The sequence below is a fragment of the Canis lupus genome, chromosome 18 (genome assembly GCF_011100685.1).
Source record: "Canis lupus familiaris isolate Mischka breed German Shepherd chromosome 18, alternate assembly UU_Cfam_GSD_1.0, whole genome shotgun sequence".
Lineage (NCBI taxonomy): Eukaryota > Metazoa > Chordata > Mammalia > Carnivora > Canidae > Canis > Canis lupus.
In genome coordinates this window covers 54,537,623-54,565,570 of record NC_049239.1, presented here as the reverse complement: position 1 = coordinate 54,565,570, position 27,948 = coordinate 54,537,623, and the positions used below count along the sequence as shown (strand labels likewise).

Below are 27,948 nucleotides of genomic sequence, written 5' to 3'. Positions count from 1 at the left end.
ACCCATTGTCCTTTATTTTTCCAATTTAAGTCACTGTCCTCCCCCCACACACACACCCACACACACACCCATGGCAGAGAACAGCTGAGCCAGGAGAAGCTGAAGAAAACAGCTTTTTATTTGTTACTATAAGAACCAATTACAGAATCCGAGGTTAAAAAAATGGACAAAAGATCTTTATTTCTGAGAATTGGCGTACAAAAGGCGGAGGGGGCACAGGGAGGGAAGGAATAGAGAACATGGGTTGGGGTTGATGCCAGCTTAGGGGCCTCAAACTCCAATTAGGAAAGTCCGGACACCGGACAGGAAGAGAAACCCCCATTAGGAAAAAAAAAAAAAAAAGGATAGACATGGCAGTCATGGCAGTGCACGCCCCCCTCCCCCTACCACCACCTCCTGTCAATTTACCCTTCCCCTCCCCATCCCGTTTTCACAAAGGGAGGCAAAATTTTTAAAAAATTAAAAAACCCTCCCCCCAAAACTGTCCAAGACGACTGTGGGTCCTAACCCCCAAAACAGGTTAGGTTCCCACAGTGGGTCAAGTTCCTGCAGTGTGCCCTCCACCACCAGAAGTGGAGAAAACGTGGAAAGGGGACAGGCCTCCAAGTGGTAACACCAGAGGGCGCCCAACCCCTCCAAGGACAAACACTTGCTCCCTCCCTCACTCCTCATTCCCTTTGCTACTAGAGGGGAAGGGAGGTTGGATGCCCTGGGCACCCACCCTCTGGCTTTCAGCCACCTCCCTTCCCCCACAGATGCTCAATCCTCCAGGACAATGGGCTCATTGGTGCTGGCAGGATGTGGGGGTGCAGACAGTGGGACTGGGGGCCGCACTGCAATCAGTGGTGGCTTCACTTTCAGGGGCAAGTTGGGTCGGCGGGCAGCTCGCCGCATTTCCAGATGGGTCAGAGCCTTCCGCAGGGCCCTGGCCAGGAAAAGGAGAATAGAATAAAGAAGGCTAAGGCTCTCAAGGTGAAACCCCACGTTCCACAATCCAGTTCTGCCTTCGGACCCATTCTTTCCTGACATCCCCATCCCACACCAATACTATTATCCTTACCCCCCAAAGTGGGTTCTCAACTTCTCAGCCCCTCCCATGGTGGGCTCTGTACCTGGTATCCTTTGTGGCCACAAACACCACAGGATTGGGGGCATCAGCTGGGTTTAGTTTCTGACGCTTGGCAACTGGCTGTGAGCTTGAGCGAATCCCTGAGGCAAGAGGCCTTCCATTGGCAGAAAAGGGGACCCCCGCTCCTGCCATCTGGAAAGGGGGAGGGGGCACACAATGAGAGTGGACTCATGGATCCTTATCAGACATAAATGCCCACCCAATCAGCCTTGCCCACTCCCGCTGTTAACTCACAGTTTCATAGGCCCGTTTCACCATAATACCCCCCAGACCCCGGTTCTGGGTCAGCTGGTTTCTGTTGATTGGGGTCTTGGTACCCCGAGGTGTTTTTGGTTTCAGAGGTGCCTGGGCCACTGCCAGATTAAAAAAAATAAGAGAAAACTTAGAACTTTCATGCTTTTTATTCTCAATGTAGTTTCCCTGGGCATCCCCAAAGGCAGTGATGGTGGGAGGGATCTGGCAAGCAAGGATCACGTGAGTGTGATCTTAGCATTCACTATGGATAGCTTATGAAAACCATTATTAACATACAAAAGTACCAGCTGTTAAACTATTAAACTAAATCTCTTTGGATTTTGATGGTAAAAAGATGACTGTGAGCCTGAAACCACGTGAGCCTGAAACCACCTAACGGGTTCCTCATACCCTAACCTACCCAGATCTTTGACGATGGTTGCCAGTGGTAGCCGCACCAGAGGGTGAATCTTCAATGGAGTCTTTGCAGCCTTAGGAAGTCGAATGGAGCCTGAAGAACAAAGAGGAAAACTCGAAAGGGCTTCGCTATTCAGGCCTCTCCTATGGCCAGGAGCCACATCTATTCTCCCACCCAAGCGCTGTGGCCTGGTATCCCTGTCATTAAACATCCAGAGAAACACTGGTCTCTGCTCTGCTTTCCAGCCAGAGTATCCTGACCTGCCACTAACCCCACCACTCCTGCCCTTACACTCTGCCTTGATGGCATTGGCATTGATAGGGGCATAGGGTCGTCGGGCGGCCCTCCTCGGCTGTAACAGGTCCCTGCACATGCGTCTGGCCAGTCGGGTCAGCTTTGTGGTCTGGAGCAGGAATGTTTGCCTGTTCTTAGCCAGCAGCTTGGCCCGGTTGGCGCTGGTCGTATAGGGGGAGAGACTTTGGGCTTCAGGTCTAGACAGATGACCCCTCGAGTGTGGCTCCTGAAAGAGACATGGGAAAAAGGGAGAACACAGATGGTCACTGAGGCTCCCTTTTTTCTGTTCTCTGCAAAAAGCAATTTATTCCTGCCTGAAATCTTATTTAGCATAAGATTTTATTTATTCATGAGAGACATACAGAGAGAGAGGCAGAGACACAGGCAGAGGAAGAAGCAGCCTCCCTGTAAGGAGCCTGATGTGGTACTCGATCCCGGGATCACACCCTGAGCCAAAGGCAGACGCTCAACCACTGAGTCACCCAGGCATCCCTCCTGCCTGAACTCTTTATCACCATCCCAACCTACCAGTCTCCAACCATCACGGGGCACCCCCTCCCCACCCATACCCACATCAAACCATCACCATGGAAGGGGTTGGGTGCTCTGGCCTTCCCCTAAAGCTCACATCGATATGTTTACTGCTCTGCCCTGCCTGTTCCCCACCACTCCTTACTGTTGTGCCCCGAGCAGCCCCCTCAAGCTGGGTCGGGGTCTTCAGTCCCCCATATTTCTTCCAGTAGATCCAACAAGAAGCACAGAGGCGGCACTGCATGTTGGGTGGGCCCCAGGCATACCACTGGGCAGACTGTGTGGCTGTAGGAGCATGGAGAGAAGGGGGCAGTGTGGGAAAAATACTACACGAGAGTCCCTCAGGTCCTTGGGCCAGAGAGGACCTCACCTCCCCCCCCCCCCCCCCCACCCACAACATCCCAATCCTCCCATGGAACTCACTGTGGCAGCTCTCACAGGTCAGGCCCTTCTGGAATCCAGCCCCATTCATGCCAGGTTTCGAGCCCACAGAGATGATCTGGTTAGGATTTGGCTTAGTACTAATGGGAACAGTGTGGGGAGAAACCAGGAACTGGTCAAGGTAGAGAATCCATTTCCATCTCATCTCTATCAACATTTGACTCTTTGATCCTGACTCCTGCCCACTGCCAGTCACTGAGCAAAGCATGAGTTGGGGGAGATGGAGGGAGAAAAAGAAAACATGCAAACCTCCCCCACCTACCACACTTACTAGGTGGGGATATAGACTTGTTTTAGTTTGCTGTCTGCTTCAGCAGCTTTCAATCTTTTCTGCAGGAAGGGGAAAAAAAAAGAAAGATCAAAGTATCTCTGCAGGAGGATGTCATCAACTCCCAAAGGCAGAGGTGAGAAGGAGGTCCCTGGTCCAGTCTGCCCTGCCCTGCCCTGCCCAGCCCAGCCCATACCTGCTGAATATAGCGGTCTGTGGTTTTCCACATGTAGTAAAACTGGACTATGCTGGCAAGTGACTTCCAAGGCAGCTAAGGAGGCAGAGGGAAGAAAGCAGAGCTGGCATCTGGTCCCAGGTCCTGGTTCCCTTACCAGAGACGACAATCTCTTCCACTTCTCCTCCCAGCCCCATCCACTTACAAAGTCCTGGCGAATATCATTAAAATCCTTCCCATACTTCTCCAGGGCCTCCTCAAACAGCATAGCCTCTGAAGCAGACCATTCCTCCATCTCATCCCGACACAGCACCGGGCCCCCCTGGGGTACCAGGGTCGACATGGCTTTAGCCAAGTCATAGCCGTTCCTCTGCAACGTATCCATTGCATGGAACTACAAGGAAGATAGGAAACAATGCTGATGGCCTGAGCCCCTCCAACACCACAGCCTCAGAGACCCCTCCTCTCTTGTCCCCAGGCTCTGCAGGTCCCCCACAGAGCCCAGCCTGCCCAACTGCCCAGCCACATCTGCTCACCAAGGTGATATCTCGGGAAGCTGCAGCTGCACTCATGTGCAGGCTTGGCTGCCGAATGGAACTGCTACAATCTAGGGCTCTTGCAAAGGTGCCCACAGCTCTGAGGGAGAGATGGAGAAGCCAAGAGGAAAAGAAGGCATGATTGGGCTGAGGAACTAAGCCAAATAAGGAAAACACCCATGCCACCCCTGCCAAAAAAAACCCACTTCCCCCCCAAAACAATCAAGTCCACCTCTGCAAATTCGATGCAAGATGTCCACACCACCCCCAGCCCATCTTTCCCATCCACCCACCCCTCACCGGGCCACCACGAGAAACTGATCAATCTGCCGGTCTGTGAGAGGGTTGTCTGGGTCCCAGACCTTCATCTCCATCTTCTGTTGGTTCCGATTATCAGATTCTCCTTGGAAACAGGGAGACGGCAACATCAGAGAAAGGTAAAGGAGGATAGTAAGTATTTTGATACTCACAATAGCACTTCGCTCCTCCTTGGATTTTATAAAATTTTATAAAATCCTGCTTGGATTTTTATCACCACCTCAACTTTCAGACTTCTCTTCCCAACTGTGCCCATCTGCCCGCCTCAGGTTCCCAGGGTCCTGTCCTATCAGGGTGACAGCAGAGAGCCATGAAGACTATACAGTGTAAAACTCCACGGCATACTATTCATAGACACTACCATGTTAGATAACCCAGTAGCCATACTGGTCTGGTCTGTCGCTTACCCTCTGCCAAGCGATCTGGTATCTCAGCTTGGTATTTGCAACCAACTCTGATCTCTCCCTGATCAGCTAGAAGTGTCTTCTGCACAGGGTCAAACACCAGTGAGTAAAAAAAGCAGTCCTGGAGATGGGAAGAAAGGGTAAGCAGGCAGCAGTCCTCAGAGGCTGGGGGTGGTGAGGAGGATCCAGAGTTCCCAAGACAGGCGGTCAGCCAGTTGACCTGTGCCTCATCATGGTTCTACTTTCCTCTAGCCCCTTGGGACATACCCACCCCCCTCCTTCTTCTCCCAGCACCTCTTTCTCACCTCCTTTTCCAAGTATTGGCTCAAGATGTCAGTCTCATTCAGGAGCGTCACACTGCATTTCCCCCTACAGAAGAGAAGTCAGAAAACCCCGGGTGAGCTCCTCACTGCCTCTCCACAGCATCTCCAATACACCACCCCCTCCCTTGCCAGCTTCTACGGAAGTGCCTACAGGCCACAGTGGCCTTGATTGTCCTATACCGTATGTGGGTGGCTGGTAAGGATTCAAATTGCCGAGAAAGAAAAAGCTCCCGGTGCTTCAGCTGATGTCGCTGCTGCTCTGACACCCCTGGCTGCTTTGATTCCTCCTCAAACTCCCCTGGGAGATGAAGGAGGAAGAAGCCAAGTCAGAAACTAATTCAGAAAGAAGCCACCCTGGCAACTCTAACCCCGGGGAAAACATTTCCTATTCCAGCTGGTTTTCACATTCCCCAGGCATCTACCTCTCAGCCCCTAAGCCCGCCAAACTTCCCACTTAGCCCTCTCCCCATTACAGTGCTCCCAACTCCCCATCACTAATGCCTTGGGAATCGCTGCTAAGAGTACAAAGAATGCCACAGAAATGCATCCCAAACCCAGGTGCCAATGCTTAAATGCCACTCATAAAGCACAAATCTGCCCACTTCAGGCCCAGCAAGAATATCACACTCCTCTCTCTTGCTAAACCAGCCCGAGTTCCAGAAACCCAATAAGGTGAAAAATCATCACACGAGGTTGTGTTTACTAGTTCTTTTCAGATTTCAGGAGTCTCTTTGCTCTTATACATCTCGCAGTCCTAACTATTCTTCACTGTCCACTTGACTAATGATTGTTTGTGGGGCTTCCAAGGACAGTACCTCTCAAGCCAGCGCCAGTGCCTTCCTCCCCAGGCACTGCAACTTTGCCCTGAAACCTTGGTGGAAAGGGTTAACTTGGCTGAGGGCCAACCAAAGCGGGAGGGGGCAGGAGAGCCACAGGCCCAGGCTCATTGGTGCATTGTTCCCAACCTCAGGGAGAAGGGGGGGGTGGGGTGCAGCAGGCTCCACCCCTCGCCTGTGTGCTCCGGAAACCCAGTGCTAAGGCAAGGGGGGGACCACACCCCCCCCACCCCTTCTGATTGGACAAGGCCAAGGTCAGCCCCTGCCAGATGGGGCTGGAAACCCCAGAGGGCCAGAGAACTTGGTAGGCCTAGCTCCTCGTTAACCCCTTCATGGCCACAGCTGCCTGAAATAAGGAAGATAATTTCAGAAGGAGGAACAAGAGGAAGAGGAAAGAAAGCCAAAGCAGGAAAGGAAAAAGAAACTAAGGAAAACATAAAGAAATAGTTTTTTTAAAGGAAGATGAAAGCATAAAGAGAAGGAAGATAACACAAAAGGAAAAGATGTAAAATGGAGTGGAGCAAAACAGAAGAGGTGAGAAAGAGGAAAAAGGGCAAGAAAAGTTTCCTAGTTTCCCATTCTCTTCCTTCAATGTATTCTCATTACTTCGTGATCGCAAAATTAGGCTGCTTCCTTGTTATGCAGGCTTCCAAGTACACGCTCTTCCTCTTCAACCTTGACCTTTACAGTCACTACCCATTGTCCCAAGGTACCCAAAACTGACCCCCAAGGGTCCTGCTTCTCTAAAGCTCTTCTTCATCCCCTACTTAAATACTATCATCTCTTTTACACCCATCATTCAGATACACACACACAAGCCATTTTCTGGCTTTCCTTATCATGGTCTCTCCACCCTGCTTCCAACCCCAACGTGTAAAAACAGGCCTCCCTCCGCAAACCAGGCATTTCTCACCCCCAAACTCACACCCCTGCTTTGGGCATGCTACCAGGGGAAACACCTGCAGGGACATGCCCAGGCCTCAGATCATGGGGAGGGGGAGCGTGGAGGGGGGGGGGGTGCAAAGACACTCACTGGCATTGCTATCAGCCAGACTATTGAGGCTACTAGAAATGTCCCTTCGCCGGAAAAGACACACAACCTTTGCCTCCACATTTCCATTTGCAGTCTAAGAGGATAAAAAAAAAAAAAAAAACAGCAGTTAAAGTTGGTCATTTTAAAGTGGAAACACAAAAAGAAGAGACTAACAACAGTGCATAAGTCTCTAAGGGGTATAAATAGAAAGACCCAAAAGATTATGAATAAAACTTGGCGTTTAAGGACAGACTTCCAAACTTTTTATCCTCCAGATTTTCCCTTTCCTTGGCCCAGGAGAGATAGAATAGAAGGTTCCCACCCAGCTCTCAAAAGCCTTTCCTGAATACACCGAATGAATGAATGAATGAATGAATGAATGAATATGAATGGGCGCTTAGGATAGGATTGGTTCCCCTCCACCCCGCCTCCGCCTTCCACCTGAAGTTAGTGACCTCAGAAGAAAAAGACCCTCCCGGAGGGGGGAGGGGGGGAGGCCAGACAGGACAGGGGTGGGACTCTCTCTGTTCCACTCACCTTGTTGAGCTCCTCAATCCGTCTAACCAGGTAAGGATTGCTGGAGGAGTTCTCAAAATAGACGTAATCTGTAGGAGGGGGTGGGGAAGCACCGGGAAGATCAGAGGGGGAGATGGGAAAGACAGCACCGGGGTGGGAGAGAGAGGAGGCCTGAGAGGACCAAGGGGATAAGGATCCAGGTAGAGAGGACGCTGAAATGTGGAAGTGGAGAGACCACGAGAAAACAAGGGGTTTCCCCACCACCACCCAAGTTCTAATCTCAAATCCTTCCCTCAAAAGTGAGCCTTAAGGAAGGAGCAAGAAGCAGGGGGTCCCCTGCCGTCCCTACAACTCCGCCAGGGAGATGCACCCGTCTCGGCCAAATGAGCAATCGCTGACCCTCACCTTTTAGCATCCAGGCGCACAATAACGCCCGGGAGGAGGACACCTCCCGGCGGCGGCCGCTCTGCCCCCTCCGCCCCCTGCCTGCCCTGTCAGCTCGAGCCGAACCACCCTCCCAGGCCCCGCCGCCCGACCCCGGGGGCCCCCGACGCGGCCAGGACGGCGCCGTCGCGGCCTCCCGCAGCCTCTCCGAAGGCCGCGGGGCCCCGCCGCGTCGCCGTCCCCGCAGCCTCGCTCCCCGAGCTCCCGGTTCCGGTTCCGGTCCGCGCTCGGGGCCACGCCGCCCCAGACGCGGCGACCCGCGCTGCCCGCCGCCGCGCCTCTCCGGCCCCGGCCCCGGCCCCGGCCCCTGCAGCCCCTGCGCCCGGTACTCACCCCCCACCCGGTACATGTTGGCCGCCATGGCCGTTCCCGCCGCCGCCTCCGGCCGCACAAAGGGGTCCGGGAGACTCGCGGTGGCAGGGCTCGGCGCGAGGCGAAGCCCCGAGCGCGGGGCTGGCGCTTCGCGGAAGTCTCGGTCGGTCCCGCGCAGCCGGCACCTCCGCCACCTCAGCCGTCTCGTTTCATCCCGGCCCGCGCCGTCGCCGCCGCCGCCGCCGCCGCCGCCGCCGCCGCCTCACGCCCGGGACGCCGAGGCCAGCGCCGGTCCGCTCGGCCTCTTCCGGAACGAGCTCGGCTCCCGCCGGACCGGAGCCAGGCTCCGGCGCCCCCACCTCCGCCCTCGCCGAGCCCCAGCAGACGTCGGACTCTGCCGGCCGCCGAGGAGGCTTGCCCTGCCCGCCTCGGGCTTCGCCTCCTTCCGGAACACCTTCGGCCGATCCGGAGAACAAGGCCCGGCGCTCGGCTCAGGTCGGAGAGACGGAGCCCAGAGATCGGCCGCTTCCGGAAGAGGTTCGGCTCCCTCCGGCCAACCGCGGCCGGGCGCTCGGCTATTTCCGTCGCGGCTCGGCCCCTCCTCCGAGGGCGGGAGAAGAGTTGGGCTTAACTCTATCCTCGCCGGAGCCCCCGTACCTCCGCCTGAGGCCACGAAAGACTCGCGCGCCTTCGCGCTTCGCCGGGTCATTTGCAAGCGGCTTTGCCTATCGTTTGCATGAGCGGCCTACGCTCCCCGACTCGGTCCAAACTCCTCTTTTTCTTCATCGCCACCCCCCAGGGCTCCGGAGGCACCCAGCCGCGCCCCACAAAAGGACTGAGAGGCGACTTTGCTTCTGGTTTATTGCCCCTCAGCAGGCGGCGGGAGTCGGGGCCCAGGCTGGGGCTGCCCGGCTCGGCCAGCGGGTCTCTACAGTGTGCGCGGGGGGTGCCACTCGCCCCCTCCAGGGAAACGCGCGACCAGGAATGTCTCGGAGTCCAGGAAAGGTGGGCCCCCGGCCCCGGGGGCTGCGGATGGGGCGGAGCCGGGCCGCGGGCCGGTGAGTGCCCTCCCGCAGCGGTCAGACGTCGAGAGAGGAGGCCGGGGACAGCGAGGGGGTTCGCGAGGGCGTGGCGGGCGCTGGCACCGCGCCCCCGGCGCCCAGCACTCGCCACTGGAAGATGCTGGCGTCCTTGCCGCCCAGCGAGATGAGGTGCGAGTCGTCGTGCGTGAACCGGACGCTGGTCACGTGGCTGCCGTGGCCGCCGTACACGAGGCTGGGCGCCTGGGCGGGAACCAAGACGGAGCTGCGGCGGCGCCGAGCCCGGGCCCGCCCGCCCGCCCGCCCGCCCGGCCGCAGCAGCCCAGCCCGCCAGGCCTCACCTTGGCGCGCGCGCACGGGTACTGGAACAGGTGCACTTTGCAGAAGTCGTCGGCCACGGCCACCACGCGCTCGTTGTGGGAGCGGCACAGGGAGTTGATGTCGGTGCCATCCGAGCCGTCGGGCCACACGCCTAGCACGGCGGCCAGCCTCAGTACGGCCTCCTCCCCGTGCCCACCCTCGGCCCAGGGACGCACGTTCTGGTGCTCAGGCAGGGCGGCCACCCACCGGCCGCGTCCCAGGCAATCCTTCCCAGTCCGTCCCGACAGCCCAGGGCCTGAGGGGCCGCCCGGGCTGGATCTGCCCGCTTCTAGACGCCAACCCCTTGACACACGCCCAGCATGCCGAGCCCAGGGAGGACTCCACCTTGCCCCCCACCCCTCCTGGATGGTTCCAAAGGCCCTGCTCACCATAGACATGGAAGCCCAGCACGCAGGTGTAGGTGGCCCACTCCCGGTCTCGGCTGTCATAGCGATTCCTCAGCAGCTTGCAGCCTCCAACTACGTCCCCTGGGGAGAGGGCCGGGGCCCACCCAGCTCAGCTCTAACCCTGCCCTCAGTCGGGAAGACTTCGGGAAGGGCACATCGTTAAGACTTGCTTGAGGTAGTGGCCAGTGATCTGGTCACCAAGGTAGCCCTCAGCTCAGGGCAGAACCCAACCCCGTATGTTTCCTGAATTCTTGCTGAAGTTCCAATGGCTTCTCATCAGTTCCTCCTCCCTACATTGGTCAATCCCTCCATACCTGCCCTGAGAAACTTGTCCAAAACAATCTTTCCTAGTACATTTTTCCAGCTCTCTCCTCATGGGGAAAGATACGGTGATTTGGGGGTTGTGCAATTCCAACTCCATTTCAATCCCATCTCCACCTTCCTGTCCAACACCCTCTCTGCTTGAAGTTCCCTACAGATTCTCCTTCAACCCTCCCAACCAGGAGCCCCCCAAACAAATAAAACCCACCCAGTGACCCATTCCCCATGCTCTCCCCTCCTGCCACTCACAGTAAAGGATCTCATAGTCCCCAGAATTGGACATGATGAAACTCCCATCCTTAGACCAATCAAGGTGAGTGATGAAGCTGGAGTGACCCTACGAACAAGGGTCAAGAGACTAAAAATGTAGCCATTTCCCGTACCCAGATCCCCCTGAGCACATTAGACCCCTTCAAGAGACCTATGGCAATGCCCCACCCTCCACCCCAGCTTCCTCACCACACAGCGGCCAAAGCGGTTGGACTTGGCACCATCGCTGGAAACACTATAGATGTAGATCATGTTGTCATGGGAACCGATGGCCAGGTACAACCCATCTACAAAGACAGTCACTCAGAGAGGGAAGGGCCAGGGACAGGTCTGGGTCCAGGGTAGGGGGTGGCTCTCACCTGGGCTGTACCGGACCACTGAGAGCTGCTCATTGCCATCAGTGACGTCAGACACAATCTCTCTGGTCTCTGTGTCCAAAACCAGCCACCTGGAAAGGAAGTAGTAAAAAGCAGGTGAGAGGTTACCTGTCCTGGGCAAGGTGGGGACTGGCGAGTTGGAGAGTCTCAGAGGTGTGGACAGAAAGGCTGTAATGTAGACAAGCCGCAACTGCGTCCATTGTTTGTTTTTGAAAAAAAGGAGAGTGGGAGAAGGGGCAGAGGGAGATGCGGAGAGAGAATCTTAAGCAGGACTCCGTGCCCAGTGCAAGCCCACGTAGGGCTGGATCCCACGACCCTGAGATAAAGACCTGAGCTGAAATCAAGAGTTGGTATTTAACCCATTGAGCCACCCAGGTGCCCCCACCACTGCATTCTTAGGCTAGGAATCCGGAAGGGGCTAGAGAGATAAAGGCTGAAGGACTTCTGATGCCTCTAAGAGGGGAATAGAGGGGCCCACTAGGAGGACCTGTGGGAGTCTGGAAGCCTGTCACTTCCCTTTGTTAGTCTCTCCTGTGCCCCTCCTATCCCCACCGCTTCTCTATCCTAAGCAGCCACCTCCTCCACACTCCCAGGCTCAGAGGGAAGTGGTTGAGGGTAATGACAGCTGCCACGGGAGAGCAGGGGAGGCAGGGGAGGCAGGGGGCTGCAGAGAAAAGCACTGAGGAGCGGGAAGGTGCAGCTGAGGCTCCCGAGCAGGCAGCAGCCACACTCCTCCCCCCACAAACCCCATTACCGGGAACCCTTCCCGTACCTCCTACTTTCCCCTACCGGGAATCCTGGCTCCTCTTACCTCCCTGTGTTCAGTCCCACAGCTACAACTGCCCCACTGGGGTGGAAGTCAGCACAGAGACCCGTCTCCTGGGAGGGGGGAGAAGGTGAATTCAAGAAGATGCCTTTCTAGTGAAGGTTCCCAGACGGACACCTCTTCATGTTGGTAACACCAAAGGCTTCTCCTCCCAAGGATGAGCTGGGGAGGAGAGGGACAGTAGACCTGGGGTGGAGGCAGGGTGTCACTGGAGCCTACAGGAGGCGATACTCAAAATACTTAACAACCAGAACTGAGCTGGGAAGCTGTGCCGGAGAGTCGCCATTTGTTGCTGGGTCAAGGGGAGGTCTGGGGGCTTGGGGGCAAGGGGGTAGTGCTTAGGGGGCACTGGAGGTATCTGCACAGAAGAATGGAGATTTTAGTAGCCCGTGCAGCTGGTTACCTCTGAGGAGAAGGGACAGGGATGTTGGGAAAGGAGTGGCGGCCACAGAAGCCATGGTGGGTGTGGCACTGGGGATCCAGACACATAGGGCTCTACCTTGAGGTCAATGCTCCAGGCCAGCGCATGGCCCTCCCCATCCCACAGGCAGAGCTGCCGGTCGTGGCCACAGGTGAGGAAACGGTTCTGGAAGGGATGCGTGCAGAGCCCCCAGAGCTCATCCGTGTGGCCCTGCAGCAGAGCATGGGCTGTCACCTCTGCCCTACCTTAGCAGCTCTTCCCACCCTCCTCCCCTCCTCCCCGGAGCCCTCAGCCCCCCAACCTGGATGACAGGGGAGAAGCCCTGAGCCAGATCTCCCCTCAGCAGTGCATTCTTTGTGGTTCCCACCAGCAGTTGAGAGCCCGGGCCCTCAGCAATGGCCCGCACCGCTCCAAAGTGTTCAGGAATCTACGGAATGGTGTCAGAAGGTCAGGGTCCCGCTAGCCAACCCTCTTCCTCCTCCCTCCCTTGACCCCAGCCTCACCTCAGCCTCCTGGAGGGCCACCAACCCCGGCCCCCACTGCACCAGCCGGCGGTCCCGGCCACCACCACTCAGCACAGTCCCATCCCGCCGGAGACACAGGGCAAAGATGGAACCTTCGTGAGCGTGAGCCTGTGCCACAATCCCGTAGGTCTCTGTTGGCAAAGTCACAAGTGGGTCATGCCGTAGGGGTGCTGGGAAGTGGGGAATTGGAGCAGCCCTGGCCGGCACAACAGAATGATAACTCCCAGCTGCTGAGCACCTACTGAATACGGTCTCTGATCCTCGGCTATTATTTTACCCAGTTTACAGACTGGACGATGGAGGCTCAAAGACCTGAGATAACTTTCTAAAGGCCAAATACCCAGCAGCAAAACTGGAATGTGAACCCAGGATCCGGCAGACTCCGTAGCCCCTAGCCCTGCCCCTTTGCCATGGCGTCCCTACCCTTCTAGAATGCCCTCCTGGAGGGCCCCGGTGGGGTCCCAGACAACTATCAACTCTTGTGGTTAAAAAAAAGGGGGGATCCTCTTCTCTGCTCCCACAGAGCCTCTGGGGTACCAGACTTCCCAGATGCCACCCCCAAGCACCACGTACCTTTGGCCCCACCCCTGCCTGGGGTCCTGGAATCTGAGAGGCTCCGTCCCCAGGTGAGAATGTTCCCCTCTGAATCCCCAGTGAGAATGTCTCCATCCGGGAGGAACACAAAGCAAGGGATAAACTTGGGTTTCTTATATTTCTAGGGGAGAGGCAAGCAGAGAGCAGGGGTCAAAGGGAAGGGCAAAGACAAAGTCACATGCCGTTGCCAGGTGGGTAGTATTAGGGTCTACACTACTCAGACGGATACTTTCACCTCTACCCTGTCCATGTTACCCCACACCCATCCACGCCTCACCCCAAAGACGCCCTGTTTCCGGGTGAGGGTCCCGTTTCCAGGGACCCCTGCTCCTCCACTCCAGTTCCAGAAGTGGACGTGGGATTTCCCGCTGGTGACAATACAGCTGCTGTCACGAGGGCTGAAGCCAACGGCCAAGACTGAGTCATTTGTACTCTGAAGGGAAGATACTAGATTCAGCTACCCCAAGCCCTGAGCACCCACACTCTGACTCTTCAGTTTGCATCCTGACAGCTGGTCTGCTGAAGTCTCAAAACCCCAGGACAAGTCTGGTTCCCCAAGAGCACCCCCACCCCCTCCCCCAGTCACTCATGATGCCAGCACCACTCTAATGCCTGACACAAGATCACTCAGGAGGCCAGAATTTCCACAGTCGCCTCTCCCAGCCTCAGAGAGGCTATGAGACTTGCTCCAGGTGACCCAGCCAGAAATGAAGTCGATGTATGGGGAAGCCTGGAGCTATCTGTACTCCACTGCTCTGGGCACCCTAACCTCACTGCCCTGCCAGGCCACCTGGACTCCTCACCTTAATCTCAGCCAGCTTTGTGCCCCGGCTGCAGTCCCACACTGACAGCATGTGCTCATTGGAATCATCCACCACACAAAGAAAAGCACCCTGATCCTGAAAATAGGGGACACGTCGAGGGGGGCCAAGTGAGGCCTCAAGGTCTGTGGGTTCACAGTCATCAGGCAAAGGCTGCCATCGCGGGTTGAGCGGGCAGGTGAGGTGGACCCCTGTCCCTTTCTCAGGAAAGTCGGCTGGGTTCAGGAATGCCAGAACTCCTGAGGCGTCCTGGTGAAGTGCAAGGATGAGGTTCCTGGTCAAGGAATACGGGGGCCAAGGGGCTTGAGGGCCAGCTCACCGCCACTGAAAAGGCCAGGGCTCCTACACCCCGCTCGAAGGCCCCCAGTCCAATCTCCTGCAGCTTCAGCAGTGTCTCAGAGTCCCAGACATGAACCACAGGTTGCAGGGGCTGGTAGAGAAGAGGTCAGGATGTGAAGGGCAGCCAGGCTAGAATTTCCTCCCGTCTGCCAGGGTTTGACTTTGGCCTTACCTTTCCATCTTTATCCACCCCAGCTGTCTGTCCTGAGGCTACACGGACACCATCGGGGTGGACGGCCAGGCTAAGTGGAAGGAGGAGACACTCTCGGGAAGGGGGTTGGTCTCCCAAGACCCCCCAGGACACCCTTCTCCATGCTTGCAGACCAGCAAGGCAACTCTTCTTTCCTGCTCCTCTGCACCCTCCCAGATCCCGTTCCTGCCACACTAACCATCCCCACACCCAGAACTGCCCGCTCCCAGGCCTCGGGCCCCTCACCATCGAACGCAGTCCGTGTGGCCCCGGTAATGTCTCTGGCCACCACCTCCAGGACCCCCTGGGCCTCCCTCAGGCCGGTACAGCACCACCACGCAGGCGATGAAGTAGACCACCTCCCCAGAGCGCAGCACAAACAGATTAGAGCGGGAGTCACGACCCCTGTACCCATAACTGGAGTGGGGATCACAGTCAAGGAAAGGGTCAGACCGAGGGCAGAGTGAGGAAGAGTGGGGACAACAAAAGAGCTTCTGGCTGGCAGCACCACTGGCAGAAGATGGGAGGGGCGGATTCCGATGGCTTCCTGATCCCGCAGACCCAGGGGGAAGCCAGAAAGAAGGGGGGTTCCCAAGATGGGAAAGGGGGTCCCCATGGGACTGGAGGGGGCAGGATACACCCAGTCAAGGCTGAGGGTCTCCGGGGGTGGGCCGCTGGGCAGCTCCTCAAGGCTGCGGATGCCAGATGGGATGTACATGGTAATGGGGCGGCCGCGAAGGAACATCTTCACTGAGATGCCTTCTACAGAGAAAAGGGGGGTGTCAACCACCACCCTGCAGCCTCCCTCTCGGGAAAGCCAGAGCAGGACTCTACCCACCACACCTCACAGGTCCCCCAAAATAGCTCCTGGGGCTGTAGCCCAAACCCTAACTCCATCGTGCCAGACTTCTCCGTACATACCCAAATTATAATTGCTCCTCCGAGACCCAGGACCCCCGGGGCTGGAGAGGGGGTCTTTCCCTCCACGGCTGTTGGGAAAGAGAGAGGAGCAGAGTGATGAGGTCAGGTCCTGAGACGTAAGTGGGGAAGGGCAGGACACAGGAAAGGAGGTTCACCCAGACACCTCTGCAGGCTTTTAGCCTGCATCCAGAGCATTCAGGGCCCCAGAGTAGATAGGGACTCTCAGCTCCGTTGTAAGAGATGAGAAAGTTTGGGCTGAAGGGGCTGAGCACTCGGCACAGAGCCCTAAAGTTTGTGAGAGGCAGCGTGGCATGGCCGGGGGGAGCCCCTTCTCCTAGACCACAGGCCTCTGGCTGGCCTTTTCATTTCTCCATCTGTAAAATGGGACCAGAGTGAATCCAGAATGTACACCAGCCCTGCCTTTCGGGGATCTGGGAGGGAAGCAAGAATGTCTTTATGTCTCAAGAGGAAAGTAACAGGTGAATTCCACAGAGAGCTGTCACCAGACCATATGGCTGCAACATCTCTTCAGAGAGTAAAGAAGAAACCAAGGACAGGGTTCAGATGAACACACGGGAGTCCTGAGGCCTGCACGCACCCTGAGATGACCATGCTCGGCCACTAGGATTCCCCCCTTGCTGTCTAGAAATAAAGCCTGGTAGATGAGGGGGAAGGGGGAGGGGGTTAAGGGGTGAGGGGTAGGGCTGAAACTCTGAAAACGAGTCATCCATGAAAATCACGAGAGCTTGTGGTACCTCCTAAACTCTTGGAAGGTACGCAGTGAAACAGCAGAACCGGAGTCGGAAAGAGTAGGGCTCATATCCTAGCTCTAGCTGTGTGACCCCAGACAAATCACTTACCCTCTCTGAGCCTGCTTCCTCACCTGGACAATGAACAGCATGACACCACCTACCCCCCAAGGGTGTTGTGGGAACTGAATGAGATGGAGGAGGTTGAGAGTTTAGCACAGCCGGGTACACAGCAGACGCCCCAGGCGTGCTTGTTCCTTTCTTCCTGTTGGCCAGTGAGGTCCCCCAGCCCGCCAGGGAAGTGAGGTGAGGGATGTGGAAGGTCAAGAGCCCGAGCCTGGGGGCGGGGGAGCGGCGCCCACCTCTCTGTGCTCCCTGACCGCAACAACAGGTTGGCTGAGGAGGCGGCCTTCCGGGACAGTTTCTGCCTGGGCCGCTCTGAGGGGGATGAGGAGGAAGAATTTCTCCGCGGCCTGGTAGGAGCATAGTGAGCAGGTAAACATCACTCCCTCTGTTCCTGCTCCCGCCCCTCCCGCCCCTCCTGGCCTCCGCCACAGGACACTTACGTGTCAGCGCGCTGTGGGGGCTGCGTTAGCCTGAGGATCCCCGGGGGGCCAGGGGAGCCAGTGCCACTGCTGCTGCTGCCCCCTCCTTCAGACTGGGTCCCACCAGGCTCTTCACTGCCCCCCTGTGGGGCCGGGGGCCCATTGCTCAGGCCAGAGGGTCCCAGGGATGCCTCCCGCTCCGCCTCTGCTTCGGTCTGGGTGCCGCGGCTCACCAAGGCGGGGCTGCATGGGGGTGGCGGTCCGGGGGGCGCTGCAGGGCTGCTGGGGAGACAGTGAATCAACCTGATGCCCCTAGAGGTCCCTGGAAGAAAGAGGAAGAGGGTGTGACAATGTGTATACCTGTCCCTTGTGGCAGCTACGGCGCCAGAGTCCTGCAGGGAGTTGGGGGGCGCCTGCAGCCGCAGCAGGCGGAGAGCTTCGGCCAGGGCTGCCTTTACCAGCTCCATCTCCTTCTCCTGCACCTGAAGCCGCCGACTCAAGGACTGCAGGGCCTCCTGAGCAGGGCCCTCACCTGGGAACAGGGCAAGAGGCACTTAGAATGGACCGACCACCTGAAGAAAGGGCCGAGGGGCTTCTGTCTCCCCCCAACTTCGCATTTGTCCGACACACTGCCCCCTTGAAGCAGCCCCAGGCTTGGAGGCTGGCCGGGAGGGGAGGCGACGGGTGGTAGAGGATCAAGGGCCTCCTTCTGGCAGGGCAGGCGGGGAGCCTGGCAAAGCTCCCTTCCTGCTGCTGTCTCAGCCTCCGCAAAGACAGGGAGTACCACAGAGTCCCAGGGGGAAATATGGAGTGCTGCCCCGGAACGTGGGGACCACAGAGGGAGGCCGGTGCAGCTCGGGGGTGACTGCCCACCCCAGAGCAGGCTCAGCTCTCCAGGGAAGGCAGAAACAGAGGGGGAGGGGGCCCCAGAGAAGAGGGGGACACCGAATACAGTCATCGGAGGGCTCAGAAGACCAGAAGAGATCAAGAACGACCCGGGAGGGTATAGGTGGAGACGGAGTCATAGTGAAGGTCCCCGGGGAACGGGTCAGAAGTAAAAGGACCCGAAATACCAGGAGAATAGGCCCATAATAACACGGGGGGGCAGAGAAACGTCAAGGGGCCCAGAGCAACACGGGGAGTGGATGACGTTGAGGAAGGTGGAAATGACAGCAGGAGATCCAAATAACGAGGAAGAGCGACCTGAGGCACCGGGGAGGATGCTCAGAAGCCCCGAGGCCGGGGAGCACGCGGGGACACCGCAGAGGCAGCGGCCGACCAGCCGGCGCTCGGGAAGGGGCACGCCGCCCGCCCCGCCCCGTACTCACCGGGCGCCCCGGCCCCGTCCATCCGGCCCCGGCTTGCTCCGAGCGGCGGCGGCGGCGGAGGCTTCTAAGCGGCCGGGGCCATGGCCAGGGACCGGGGAAGGGGAAGCACCCCGGGGCGCGCGCGCACGGCTGCTGTGCCACCCCCCGGGGGCGCTGTCGCGCGCGGGGAAAGGGCCTGGAGGGGGCGCTGTGGGGCGGGGGCGGCAGGTCCAGGGCCCCCCGGGGCCTCGGACTCTCCCGGGGCCGCTCTCGGCTCCCGGGGGTGCGGTGGCGGGGCCGTCCCAGGCCCCAGCGCCGCAGCACAAACAGGCGCCGGACGCGGAGCCGCCAGGAAGCGCGGGAGGGGGGGCGGGACGTTGGGGGAGGCCGGGCCGCCTGGTGGTAACCCCTCCCTGTCCGGGCTTCGGGGCTCAGGACCCGGGCAGGGCCCGCTTGCTGGCCCCTGGGCCCCCTCCGGGTCTCCGCGTCCTTAGGGATCCCCCGCCCCCGGACTCCCTGGGGTCTCCTCTGGTCCCGGCACCCGGCCCTCGGGCCCTAGGGGCAGAGCCGACCCGCCCCTCCCCACTTCCGCGAGGGGACAGGGGCGGGGTTACGAAATGGGCACCTCGGCCCGGGGGCGGGGCCTTCCCTAAGGGGCAAGGCAAAGGCATCTCGAATTGGGGCTTGGCAGGGGCCAGGGCAGCGGGTTATTAAGGCTAGGGGTGGGCGGATTCCCAGGGTATTGGGGTCAGGGTGGCATTAGCCCAGCTCAAGCCAGGCTGGGCTGACTCAGCATCCCGTCCCCACCAACCCTCGTCCCCGACAACTCTGCTTCCCCTTGGGCAGAGATGGGAGATGGCGCCGGTGTTGCCCTTGGTGCTGCCCCTGCAGCCCCGCATCCGTCTGGCACAGGGGCTCTGGCTCCTCTCCTGGCTGCTGGCGTTGGCGGGTGGCCTCACCCTTCTCTGTAGCGGGCACCTCCTGGTTCAGCTGTGGCACCTCAGCACCTTCTTGGCTCCCTCCTGCCCATTTGCCGCCCTGCCCCAGGTTGCCCTGGCAGCCGGCACGGTGGCTCTGGGCACAGGCCTGGTGGGTGCAGGAGCCAGCAGGGCCAGTCTGGATGCAGCTCAATACCCTCCGTGGAGAAAGGTCCTCGGCCCGCTGCTGGTGGCCGGCACAGCTGCAGGCGGAGGTCTTCTGGTCTTCGCCCTGGGGCTGACCCTGGCTTTACCTGGGAGTCTGGACACTGGGCTGGAGGAGGGCCTGGGGACTGCCTTGGCTCACTATAAAGACACAGAAGGTGCCCGGACACTGTCATGCCAAACGGCTGTTGGATGAGCTCCAGCTGAGGCACCACTGCTGTGGGCGGCACGGATACAAGGATTGGTTTGGGGTCCAGTGGGTCAGCAGCCGTTACTTGGATCCCAGTGACCAGGACGTGGTTGAGTGAGTGTTCTGTCTCTCCCCTCCCCCGGCTCCTCCTGGCCTCCTAACCCTCCTTTCCCTTCTTCTCCTCCCCCCTTGAAACCCACCTCACCCCCATAGGCAATAAATAGAGCATAGTGATTGAGAGAATTGGTTGCAGATCTGCTGTTTATTAGGTGCGTGACCCACAGCATGTGACCAAACTGCTCCGGGCCCATTTTGTCGTCTGTAGGATGGAGATAATCCCGTGCCCTGCAGCTTCTCCGCCGGGGTCTCTATTTCCAGACATCCTGACACCCCTGCCCCTCTCTTTACAGTCGGATCCAGAGCAACGTGGAAGGCCTATATCTGATCGACGGTGTCCCTTTTTCCTGCTGCAACCCCCACTCGCCCAGACCTTGCCTGCAAAGCCGGCTCTCAGACCCCCACGCACACCCTCTCTTTGATCCCCGTCAGCCCAACCTAAACCTCTGGACACAAGGATGCCACGCAGCACTGCTGGGGCACCTGCAGAGCTTGGCGAGCACACTGGGCAGCACGCTGACTGTCACCTTCATGTTGCAGGTGAGTCAGCAACATGGGGGCCCCCTCCATCTGGGCCCCCCCTCATTGCCTCTACCCCTGGCTCCAGGGACCTACTGACCCTCACTGACCTCTTGCCCCTTGCCTCCCCCACAGATTCTGGTGCTCCTGGGCCTGCGGTACCTCCAGACGGCACTGGAGGGGCTTGGAGGAGTCATCGATGGGGAGGGAGAGGCCCAGGGCTATCTCTTTCCCAGTGGGCTGAAAGACATGCTGAAAACAGCATGGCTACAGGCGGGGGTTGCTCACAGGCCAGCACCTGAGGAGGCCCCAGCAGAAGAGGCACCTCCTAAGGAGGGTCTACCTGAGGCCTAGTGGCCTGAAGCTTGGGAAGTGGGGGGGGGGGGGGGGTCTGGGCAGGGGGGAGGGGAGGGATGGACAGGAATGAAAACCTCACAACTCTGTACCAAGGCTCCAGATGGGGGAGTCCCTGCGATTAGGGGGGTTAAGGATAGTCAGGGAGCTGGACTGGTAGCAGCAAGAGAACTAGGTGTCCGGGGCCTAGCCCCTGTGGCCAGAACCACCGGACAACCAGAAAGCACACGGGGTGATGGGAGAGCAACGTGGGGAGAGCTGGAGACTGCTCCTGGCACACAGACTCAATAAAGCTTTTGGACTGAAACCACTGATCTTCCTCTTCAAGGGGGTAGAGGGCCCTGGGAGAACTGATTTCTATCTGATAAAGAAGCCGGGACTCCCAGGTCCTGACTCTGGTGAGGATCAAATGCAAGAACCAGGGATCCCTGGGTGGCGCAGCGGTTTAGCGCCTGCCTTTGGCCCAGGGCGCGATTCTGGAGACCCGGGATCGAGTCCCACGTCAGGCTCCCGGTGCATGGAGCCTGCTTCTCCCTCTGCCTATGTCTCTGCCTCTCTCTCTCTCTCTGTGACTATCATGAATAAATAAAAATTAAAAAAAAAAAAAAAAAAAAAAAAAAAAAATGCAAGAACCAGACGTGCGTTACAAAGGAAACCAGAGGCCCCTCCAGCTCATGATCTTTTATTCTGGAGGTGTGGGGGGGTGGGATCCGCATGCTCAGGTGGGGAGGGTCCAGCCCAGCTCCTCCAGCCCCCCAGCCCATGCCTAGCCCCAATAAGTTACCCAGTTGCTTAGCAGCCCTCCTGAGTGTCTGTCCTTCTGCCCCACCCCAGACCGAGCTGACCTGGCTCAACACAAGGGCCGCTTGTCCCCAGCCTGTGGGCAGTGCCACATGGCAGGCTGGGGGAGAGGAGAAGCAGCTGGGCCACGCTCTGGGGCTGAGGGGGCAGAGGAGCCACCCCCTGGCTCTGAGGGGTCAGGATTTGGAAATCTGCCGCCCAGGCTGGCCAGGGGCCCAGTCCCCCAGCTTCGTGCCTGACGAGGTGGTAGTCAGGGGCGGGGGTGGGGGGGCCGCCATCACACCTCAACAGCTGGGTCTGAGCCTCGGCCCTGCCGCTGTAGCTGTTCCTCCTGCTTCATCTTGGGCTTCTCTGTCCGTGTATGCCACACCAGGACCTGTTGCGGGAGCATTTCAGTTAGAACTGGGGCCCACAGCATAGCCCGAATTCTCTTACCGCTGCCTCTACAGACATAGCATTAGATTCAAGTGTGCAGGGCAGGGGCTGTAGTGCCTCTAAAATAGGGCTTTCTCCCCTTACCCCCTCTGGGCTACATGGGTGCCCAGGTGATAGAGTGCAGGAGACCATTTCTTTCCCTGGCTCCCAGCTCCCCCTCCAGGAGAGTAAGCAAGGTTGAGTCTGAGCTCTGCAGGGTCCTTCCTTGTTCAAACAACTGTCCTTCCCCTCCTCCCCAAAACCTTCCTCCACATTCCCCATCACCCTTCCATATCCCAGAGCCAGGTTTCTACCCACCTCTAGCCCCTTACCCGAGTGCAGTTAGCTGCCCGGGGCTCCAGGTCCTTGGGATCCACAAGGTGACTCAGGAGACTGCTCTCCAGGTGGCCCCGGGGAGCAGTAGCATCAAATTGGGCATTGGGCTTAGCCAACAGCAAGGACAGGGCAACAGCAAATCCTGCCATATCCACTGGGAAGGGCCTGTTGGGCTCCCATGCCGTGTGGAAGCCCACAACCCGGCCATCCTGTACCTGAGGGCCCTCAAATCGCAGGCCGCCCACCAGCCCCACGGGCCACACTGAGACACCACGGGTCCAGCGCATCTAAGAGAGGTCAGGAGAAAAGAAACAGACAGGGTGGCCCAGGGGCAAGGGAGCAGCAGGAAGGGCCAATGGGCTCATTCTGCCCCACTGCTCCCCATCCTCCCACAACATCTTTCCAGAGAAACACCAGTAACCAAGGGAACAGGTGAAGCTGGCTCCACCTGCCTCCTTCTCCATCCCCACCCCAGGGCTCACCTCCTCAAAGAGTTCCCGGCTGTAGGTGTTGTCATCATCAGCAAAGTACACGACTCCCCGGGTGCCGGCTGGGGGGGGGTCCTTCTCTCCCCCGACAGCACCCCCTCCACTCCGGAGCCAGTCGAGGGCCCTGTTGCGTTGTTCTACACCACGGGGCCGAACCCAGCCTGGCTCACCCTCTCTGAGCCGCTGGGCCTTGGGGGTGAGGACCGCCAGGTGTGTGAAGAGGAGGCCCGAGGCAGCCAGCAGCCCTGAGACCAATGGGGTGGGGCCCTCAGCATCCTCCACCAGCAGCCAATGCAGCCGGGGCACCAGGCTCAGTGTCTGGGACAGCCGCACCAGCTCCGCTTTCTGCACCAGCCTGCAGGGGAAAAGACACGGAGGAGGGCAAGGGGTCGGGACCATTTGCTCACTCCCGCCAGTATACATAGCTTCTCCCGGGCCCCTTCTAGTATCCCCCACAGCGTTTGCCCAACCAATACCCAAATTCCTCTTCTTGCCTGTCAACTTCACACCGCACTCTCCTGCCCTGCTCCTGCAGCCCATGTCTGGCACCCGCCTCAACCCCAGGGCTCTGGCTGTGGGAGACTACAAGTTAAGGGCACAGGCTTTGGAATCAGACAGATCTAGGTTTGAATGCCAGCTCTGTAACTTAGTAGGTGAGACACTGGGGGAAATGGGTCAGATCTCCCCAAGCCTGTTTCCTTGGCTGTGAAAATGGGAATAACAGCACTTTACAACGATTTTGTCTTAAAGGTCAAAAAAAAATTTTTTTTTAAGATTTTATTTATTCATTCATAAGAGACATAGAAAGAGAGAGGCAGAAACACAGGCAGAGGGAGAAGCAGGTTCCATGCAGGGAGCCCAATGTGGGACTCGATCCCAGCACTCCAGGATCACGCCCTGAGCCAAAGGCAGACACGCCCAACTGCTGAGCCACCCAGGCTTCCCCTTAAAGAGCAAATTTTAACGACTTTCTAAAATACCAGGTGCTCTTCCTGGGTTTCCAGGATGAGAAATTTAGATGAGCCCTTTGCCTCATTCCTCTCCAGGAGAGGATTTATCTAAGGTTAGACAGGAAACTGGGAAGGTGTGGCCCAGTCTTTTCTAGATTTATCCCTCAATTGCTCTGCCTGCCGTGGGGTTGGGGCTGCGTGTGTGGAAGGGGACAGGGTCTAGAGCTGCCTGTGCTTCCATGGGTCAGCCATTTGATTCCCCTGAGGTGTTGGCAGGCTCTTTAGCTATAAACCTAAAACCAGGTTCCCCAGGGGTTTGTACGAAAATAAAGTTACATTTTAATTAAAAAACAAAACAAAACAAAAAAAGCCCTTACTTAGCACAGTGGCTGGTAGAGAGTGAACATACCACAAATCATAGCTGGGGTAACTGTTTCTAGACCCTAGTATGACGGTAAGGCCAGGCCCTTTTCTACTTCAATTAGCCTGCGGTCCCCAGACTTTCTCACCAAAGGATCCCTGAGAGAGTGAATTCATGGGCAAGCTCAGCACTTCTTTGAAACTTTGTTATTCTATCTTAAAATTTGTTAGGAACTGTGTATTCTATTTCATAGCATACCCCTGTTTTACTAGAGAAACAGTCATTTCCCCACAAATCTTTGAGGACTGATGTGGTTCCTTTATCCTGTCATTTGGCATGCCCTCACCTACAGAACACCCTCTAGCCCAGTGCCTCCCCAAACTCCATCAACACCAACATCCTGGCCCTGGCAGGCCTCTTGGGTACACCAGACCCCATACCTGGCATAGGTGGGGGTAACAACATAGATAGTAGGCAGGGCCTCAGGTTCAGGGGGCTGGGCAGGGGCAGGGGGTGGGCGCCGGAGATCAGCTTGCAGCTGGGAAATCCTCAGATCCTTCTGCCGAAGCTGCTCTGCTGCTGCGCGCAGGGGAGGGAGGCAGTCACATGGCTGACCTGGTCCCAGGAAGCAGGGATGGGGGCAGAGAACCACAGCATGTTGAGCATCCCAAAGGGGCAGAACGTTCTCATTCAACTCCTAGCCAGTGTAGGGGGAAATCTCCTGACAGCTTCCCCAACAGCCTCTTCCACACCTCGGGGGTGGGGGGGCTCACGGTCTCAATCAGCAGCCCTCTCCAACCACAGTCAAGTCCATCTGTTACAGCTTTCATTTGGATATTGAGCTGCTCATCCGCCTCCAACCCTTCTACTTGCTGATGCTCACGTTGCTGCCTTCTAGAGATGTAAAGAACAACTAAATCTCCTGAAACAGGGCAGTCTTTTAAATACCTGAAGATCAAGCCCTGAGCCGTCTGCGTAAGCGGCAGAGTTCAATCTGTTCCCGTGGCTGTGTGACCAAAGACTCATAAAATTCATTGATTCCATTATTGGATAAATATTTATTGGAGGCTCCTCGTGGGAGGCACAGCCTCAGGTGCTGCGGATACAGCAGGGAGGAAAGCAGACATGGTCCCTGCCTTCATGGAGCTTTCGGTTTAGTGGAGGAGGCAGGCACTGAGCAAAGAAACGAATTAGTAAAATTGTCACGAGCTGTGATAAGGGCCACGAAGGAGACGTATAGGATAGAGTATAAAAGAGAGTCCAGAAAAGGCAGTGACTCTAGCTAAAGTGGCCGGGGAAGGACTCTCTGAGGCGGTGACATTTGGGCTGAGACCTCAAGGGTGAGAAAGAGGCGACCGGGAAAGAAATGGGGGAAAAGCGCTGCAGCCAGAAGGGACAGGGTAAGCGCTTGAGAGAGCAACGCGCCTGGGCTTTTCGAGAAACTGTCACACAGCCCGTGCGGCCGGAGCGGAGCGAGCGAGTGGGGGAGGTAAGGGGGTTGCCAGGGCGGAGGGCCACAGGCCACGCGGGGCCGCGCGGACTCTGGAAAGGGGCCCGCAATTCCTCCGAGGTGCGGCGGGGGCCGCGGCGCGTCCCAGAGAGGAGAGCCCGGCTGCGGCACGGGCTGTCGGGGGCCGAGCGGGCTGCACGGTGCCTGCGCGGGGCTTCACCCCCAGGGCGGGCTGCAGGCGGCGGGCGCCCTCAGGCGGGTCCGCCGCACCCCCGCCCCGCCCCGCTCACCGAGCTGCACCAGCGCGTAGAGGAGGCCTGCGATCGACACCAGGAAGTAGGCGAGAAACACGTTCTTCAGCTTCAGCTTCATGGCCGTGCGGCCGCCGGCGCCGGAGCAGGCGGGGTCCGGGGGGAACCGACGGGGGGTCCCCGCCCCCCATCCGCCAGCCTGCAGACCCCGCCCCTGCAGCGGCCCCGCCCCGCGGCCCGCCTTCCTCACGCTCCTCTTCACCAGCTCCCGGGAGCCGGGGCCGCCGGCGCCCGCCCGCGCCCACTTCCGGTCACTCTGCACCCCGCCCCCCGGGCTAATTTCCGGTCCCACCGCCTAGTTCTGGGAACCACGGGAGTCGGTGACGTCACATCCGGCGTGGCGTGCTCGCGTGGCGGGCGGTCAGTCGCCTGGCGGGAGTGACTTTGAGACGTTTCCCTTGGTCTCCAGACCCAGATTTCATTTAAAAAAAAACAAAAAAAAAAAAGTATTTATTTATTCATCATAGACACACACAGAGAGAGGGACAGAGACAGGCAGAGGGGGAAGCAGGCTTCATGCGGGGAGCCTGACGCGGAACTCGATCCCGGAACTCCAGGATCACGGCAGGTGCTAAACCGCTGAGCCCCCCGGGGATCCCCATTTCCTCATTCTCATTCATTCATCCCTCAGCCACGGGACGCCATGGCTACAAATGCTTGTTTCATGAATGAATGAAATCTGGGACTTCTCTGTGCCCGGCCTGTGCTCTGGGCGTCCCTCACTCATTCCTCACTCTAGTCCTGAGACAGGTGGTATTGTCCCCATTTTACGGACAAGTAACCAAGGTCCACAAAAACATGAAACCGCCACTATGGAGTTTTCTGTGTGCCTTCGAGGTACCTGTCTCCAAAACCAGTACGCCTCCTGCCCCCCCCCCCTTTTTTTTAAGATTTTATTTACTCATGACAGACACAGAGGGAAAGAGAGAGGCAGAGACACAGGCAGAGGGAGAAGCAGGCTCCATGCAGGAAGCCCGACGTGGGACTCGATCCCGGATCTCCAGGATCCGGCCCTGGGCTGAAAGCGGCGCTAAACCGCTGAGCCACCCGGGCTGCCCCTGCCCCCCCCCCCCCCCCCCCCCCCCCCCGTTTCTTAAACGGATGACAATAGGAGGCAGGGAGTGGGGTGCCAAGGGAGTGCACTACGTCCCAGCAAACTAACTGGAAATATTTCTTGAGCTAAGAATTCCATGAGCACATTCCCTAACTACTCAGGTACAAGCCTTCCTGAGCATTTTCCCTAAAAAAAAAAAAAAAAAAAAAATCGTTTCTTATAATCTCTCAAGACTGATAAGTCACTTTACAAAATGGAGTGATCTACTTCCTGTCACTGAAACAATGGGGAATTTAAAAAAGTGATGCCAAAGAGAAGCAGCCTTTTTCATGAGAACATCTGACTATAAAGCTGTTTCTATTCAAGACGGACCCCATCAGCTCTGGTCACCACTGTTTAAGCCTCCTAAAATCTGATGACCTTGCTGGACTCCTCTATGAAAATATTGGCATCTAGCAAGTTGAGGAAGACGTACTCACTCATTTTGCTGATCTAATGAGGTTTATGCTGAAGCTAGATGAAAATGTCAGGCCCTCAGGCTTCTAAGGGTCTGTGGTTCAGGTCAGAACTAGAATCCGGACACCAACAGTTATTTATGGTTTATCTCTTTATTGTTTCTCCTTTTATCAAAACCTGTCACAGCTGGGGGCCAAGAGGAAGTAAAAAAAATTGCCACAAATATTCCCCCTTGTCCCCAGTCAGTCTTCCCCCACCCCTCACCCAGAGCTTCCCACCAACCCTGGGCACACATGATCATCTCCCCCCACCCTCAGCCTTCTCCCAGCAATAAATACAGGTGATCGTGATTCGATGAAACCAAAACAGATTTCTCCATCTTAAATGCCCCCAAAAGGGACAAAAAGGGGGCAAAAGAAGTTTAATGCTGATACCCTCTTCAGGAAGAGTGGAAAACTTCTTTCCCCCAAGGGACAGGGGAGATAGAACTGCCCCTGTCAGAACTGCAGCAACTCTAGAAGCAATCAGGAAGAGAAAAGGTTGGGATGGCAGGGAAAAGGATGTTCTTCAGCAACCTCACTCCTTTGATCCATTCATCCCTTATCAGGTAAGGGGTGGTCCCAGTGTTATCAGTGGGGCATATAAAGGGGAGGGCTGACAGAGAAGAATTAGGTGAAAGAAATAAAAGGAGAGAGAGCAGTTTGGCGGGGAAGGGGAAGGAGAAAAGGAGCCCTAAAGCTCACTGCCCTCATCTTCCAAGAAACGGCATCAACACACAAGA

General features: G+C 57.6%; 4 protein-coding genes and 1 long non-coding RNA gene across 12 annotated transcripts; 2 read left to right on the top strand and 3 right to left on the bottom strand.

Moving 5' to 3' along the window:
- Nucleotides 1–95: 95 nt before the first annotated feature.
- On the bottom strand, nt 96–8,412 carry MTA2 (metastasis associated 1 family member 2). 2 transcript variants are annotated; one of them, XM_038564288.1, is made up of 18 exons: nt 8,234–8,412; nt 7,478–7,545; nt 6,941–7,034; nt 5,252–5,369; nt 5,054–5,117; nt 4,752–4,869; nt 4,327–4,429; nt 4,027–4,126; nt 3,696–3,884; nt 3,512–3,586; nt 3,319–3,377; nt 3,030–3,127; nt 2,752–2,891; nt 2,073–2,301; nt 1,785–1,874; nt 1,364–1,482; nt 1,113–1,261; nt 96–925 (listed from the first exon to the last, which is right to left on the bottom strand). In XM_038564288.1, exons 1-18 carry the CDS (start codon nt 8,259–8,261, stop codon nt 760–762), a joined length of 2,007 nt encoding a protein of 668 aa, XP_038420216.1. In that variant the 5' UTR covers nt 8,262–8,412; the 3' UTR covers nt 96–759. The 2 variants fall into 2 exon arrangements, with proteins under 2 accessions (XP_038420216.1, XP_038420217.1); XM_038564289.1 differs by lacking the exon at nt 8,234–8,412 and adding an exon at nt 7,862–7,944.
- LOC119864282 lies at nt 3,144–7,102 on the top strand. The gene is made up of 2 exons (XR_005373676.1): nt 3,144–3,451; nt 3,969–7,102. It is a non-coding gene; the product is annotated as an uncharacterized LOC119864282 (long non-coding RNA).
- A 164-nt stretch (nt 8,413–8,576) lies between the features above and the next one.
- EML3 (EMAP like 3) lies at nt 8,577–18,481 on the bottom strand. Of its 6 annotated transcripts, none has more exons than XM_038564284.1 (22): nt 18,246–18,481; nt 17,278–17,449; nt 16,939–17,199; nt 16,735–16,845; nt 15,624–15,691; nt 15,341–15,464; nt 14,949–15,119; nt 14,685–14,754; nt 14,493–14,603; nt 14,156–14,251; nt 13,630–13,785; nt 13,332–13,473; nt 12,738–12,889; nt 12,536–12,661; nt 12,313–12,444; nt 11,799–11,866; nt 10,970–11,058; nt 10,800–10,897; nt 10,590–10,677; nt 10,002–10,100; nt 9,594–9,614; nt 8,577–9,495 (listed from the first exon to the last, which is right to left on the bottom strand). In XM_038564284.1, exons 1-22 carry the CDS (start codon nt 18,265–18,267, stop codon nt 8,918–8,920), a joined length of 2,955 nt encoding a protein of 984 aa, XP_038420212.1. In that variant the 5' UTR covers nt 18,268–18,481; the 3' UTR covers nt 8,577–8,917. The 6 variants fall into 6 exon arrangements, with proteins under 6 accessions (XP_038420212.1, XP_038420213.1, XP_038420210.1 ...); XM_038564285.1 differs by having other exon boundaries at nt 16,939–17,196; nt 18,246–18,480; XM_038564282.1 differs by having other exon boundaries at nt 9,057–9,495; nt 9,594–9,724; nt 15,341–15,461; nt 18,246–18,424.
- Nucleotides 18,482–18,585: 104 nt separating this feature from the next.
- On the top strand, nt 18,586–20,853 carry ROM1 (retinal outer segment membrane protein 1). Its single transcript, XM_038564291.1, is given in 4 exon segments — nt 18,586–19,523; nt 19,525–19,670; nt 19,967–20,213; nt 20,328–20,853. Coding segments are annotated over 4 exon segments (1,056 nt in total). The 5' UTR covers nt 18,586–19,079; the 3' UTR covers nt 20,547–20,853.
- A 359-nt stretch (nt 20,854–21,212) lies between these two features.
- Nucleotides 21,213–25,873, bottom strand: B3GAT3 (beta-1,3-glucuronyltransferase 3). Of its 2 annotated transcripts, none has more exons than XM_038564278.1 (5): nt 25,637–25,873; nt 24,337–24,511; nt 22,580–22,940; nt 22,080–22,384; nt 21,213–21,723 (listed from the first exon to the last, which is right to left on the bottom strand). In XM_038564278.1, the coding sequence occupies exons 1-4, from the start codon at nt 25,716–25,718 to the stop codon at nt 22,082–22,084; spliced, it is 921 nt and encodes a 306-aa protein (XP_038420206.1). In that variant the 5' UTR covers nt 25,719–25,873; the 3' UTR covers nt 21,213–21,723; nt 22,080–22,081. The 2 variants fall into 2 exon arrangements, with proteins under 2 accessions (XP_038420206.1, XP_038420205.1); XM_038564277.1 differs by having other exon boundaries at nt 22,094–22,384; nt 25,637–25,867.
- Between the last annotated feature and the right edge of the window lie 2,075 nt (nt 25,874–27,948).

Bases quoted from the DNA above. Each gene is read 5' to 3' on its own strand.
- MTA2 (XM_038564288.1), bottom strand. From the start codon at position 8,261: ATGGCGGCCAACATGTACCGGGTGGGGG. The intron at 4,430-4,751 runs GTAAGCGACAGA...CCTGTTTCCAAG, and splicing joins ACCAGATCGCTTGGCAGAGG to GAGAATCTGATAATCGGAAC. The intron at 2,302-2,751 runs GTAAGGAGTGGT...TGTCTCTTTCAG, and splicing joins GGGCTGCTCGGGGCACAACA to GAGCCACACTCGAGGGGTCA.
- EML3 (XM_038564284.1), bottom strand. From the start codon at position 18,267: ATGGACGGGGCCGGGGCGCCCG. The intron at 17,200-17,277 runs GTATACACATTG...CTGTCTCCCCAG, and splicing joins GTAGCTGCCACAAGGGACAG to CAGCCCTGCAGCGCCCCCCG. The intron at 16,846-16,938 runs GTAAGTGTCCTG...TGCTCCTACCAG, and splicing joins CCCCCACAGCGCGCTGACAC to GCCGCGGAGAAATTCTTCCT.
- B3GAT3 (XM_038564277.1), bottom strand. From the start codon at position 25,718: ATGAAGCTGAAGCTGAAGAACGTGTTTCTCGCCTACTTCCTGGTGTCG. The intron at 22,385-22,579 runs GTGAGCCCTGGG...GACCTCTCTTAG, and splicing joins GCCGGGAACTCTTTGAGGAG to ATGCGCTGGACCCGTGGTGT. The intron at 21,724-22,093 runs GTAAGGGGCTAG...CTCCCGCAACAG, and splicing joins GGGCAGCTAACTGCACTCGG to GTCCTGGTGTGGCATACACG.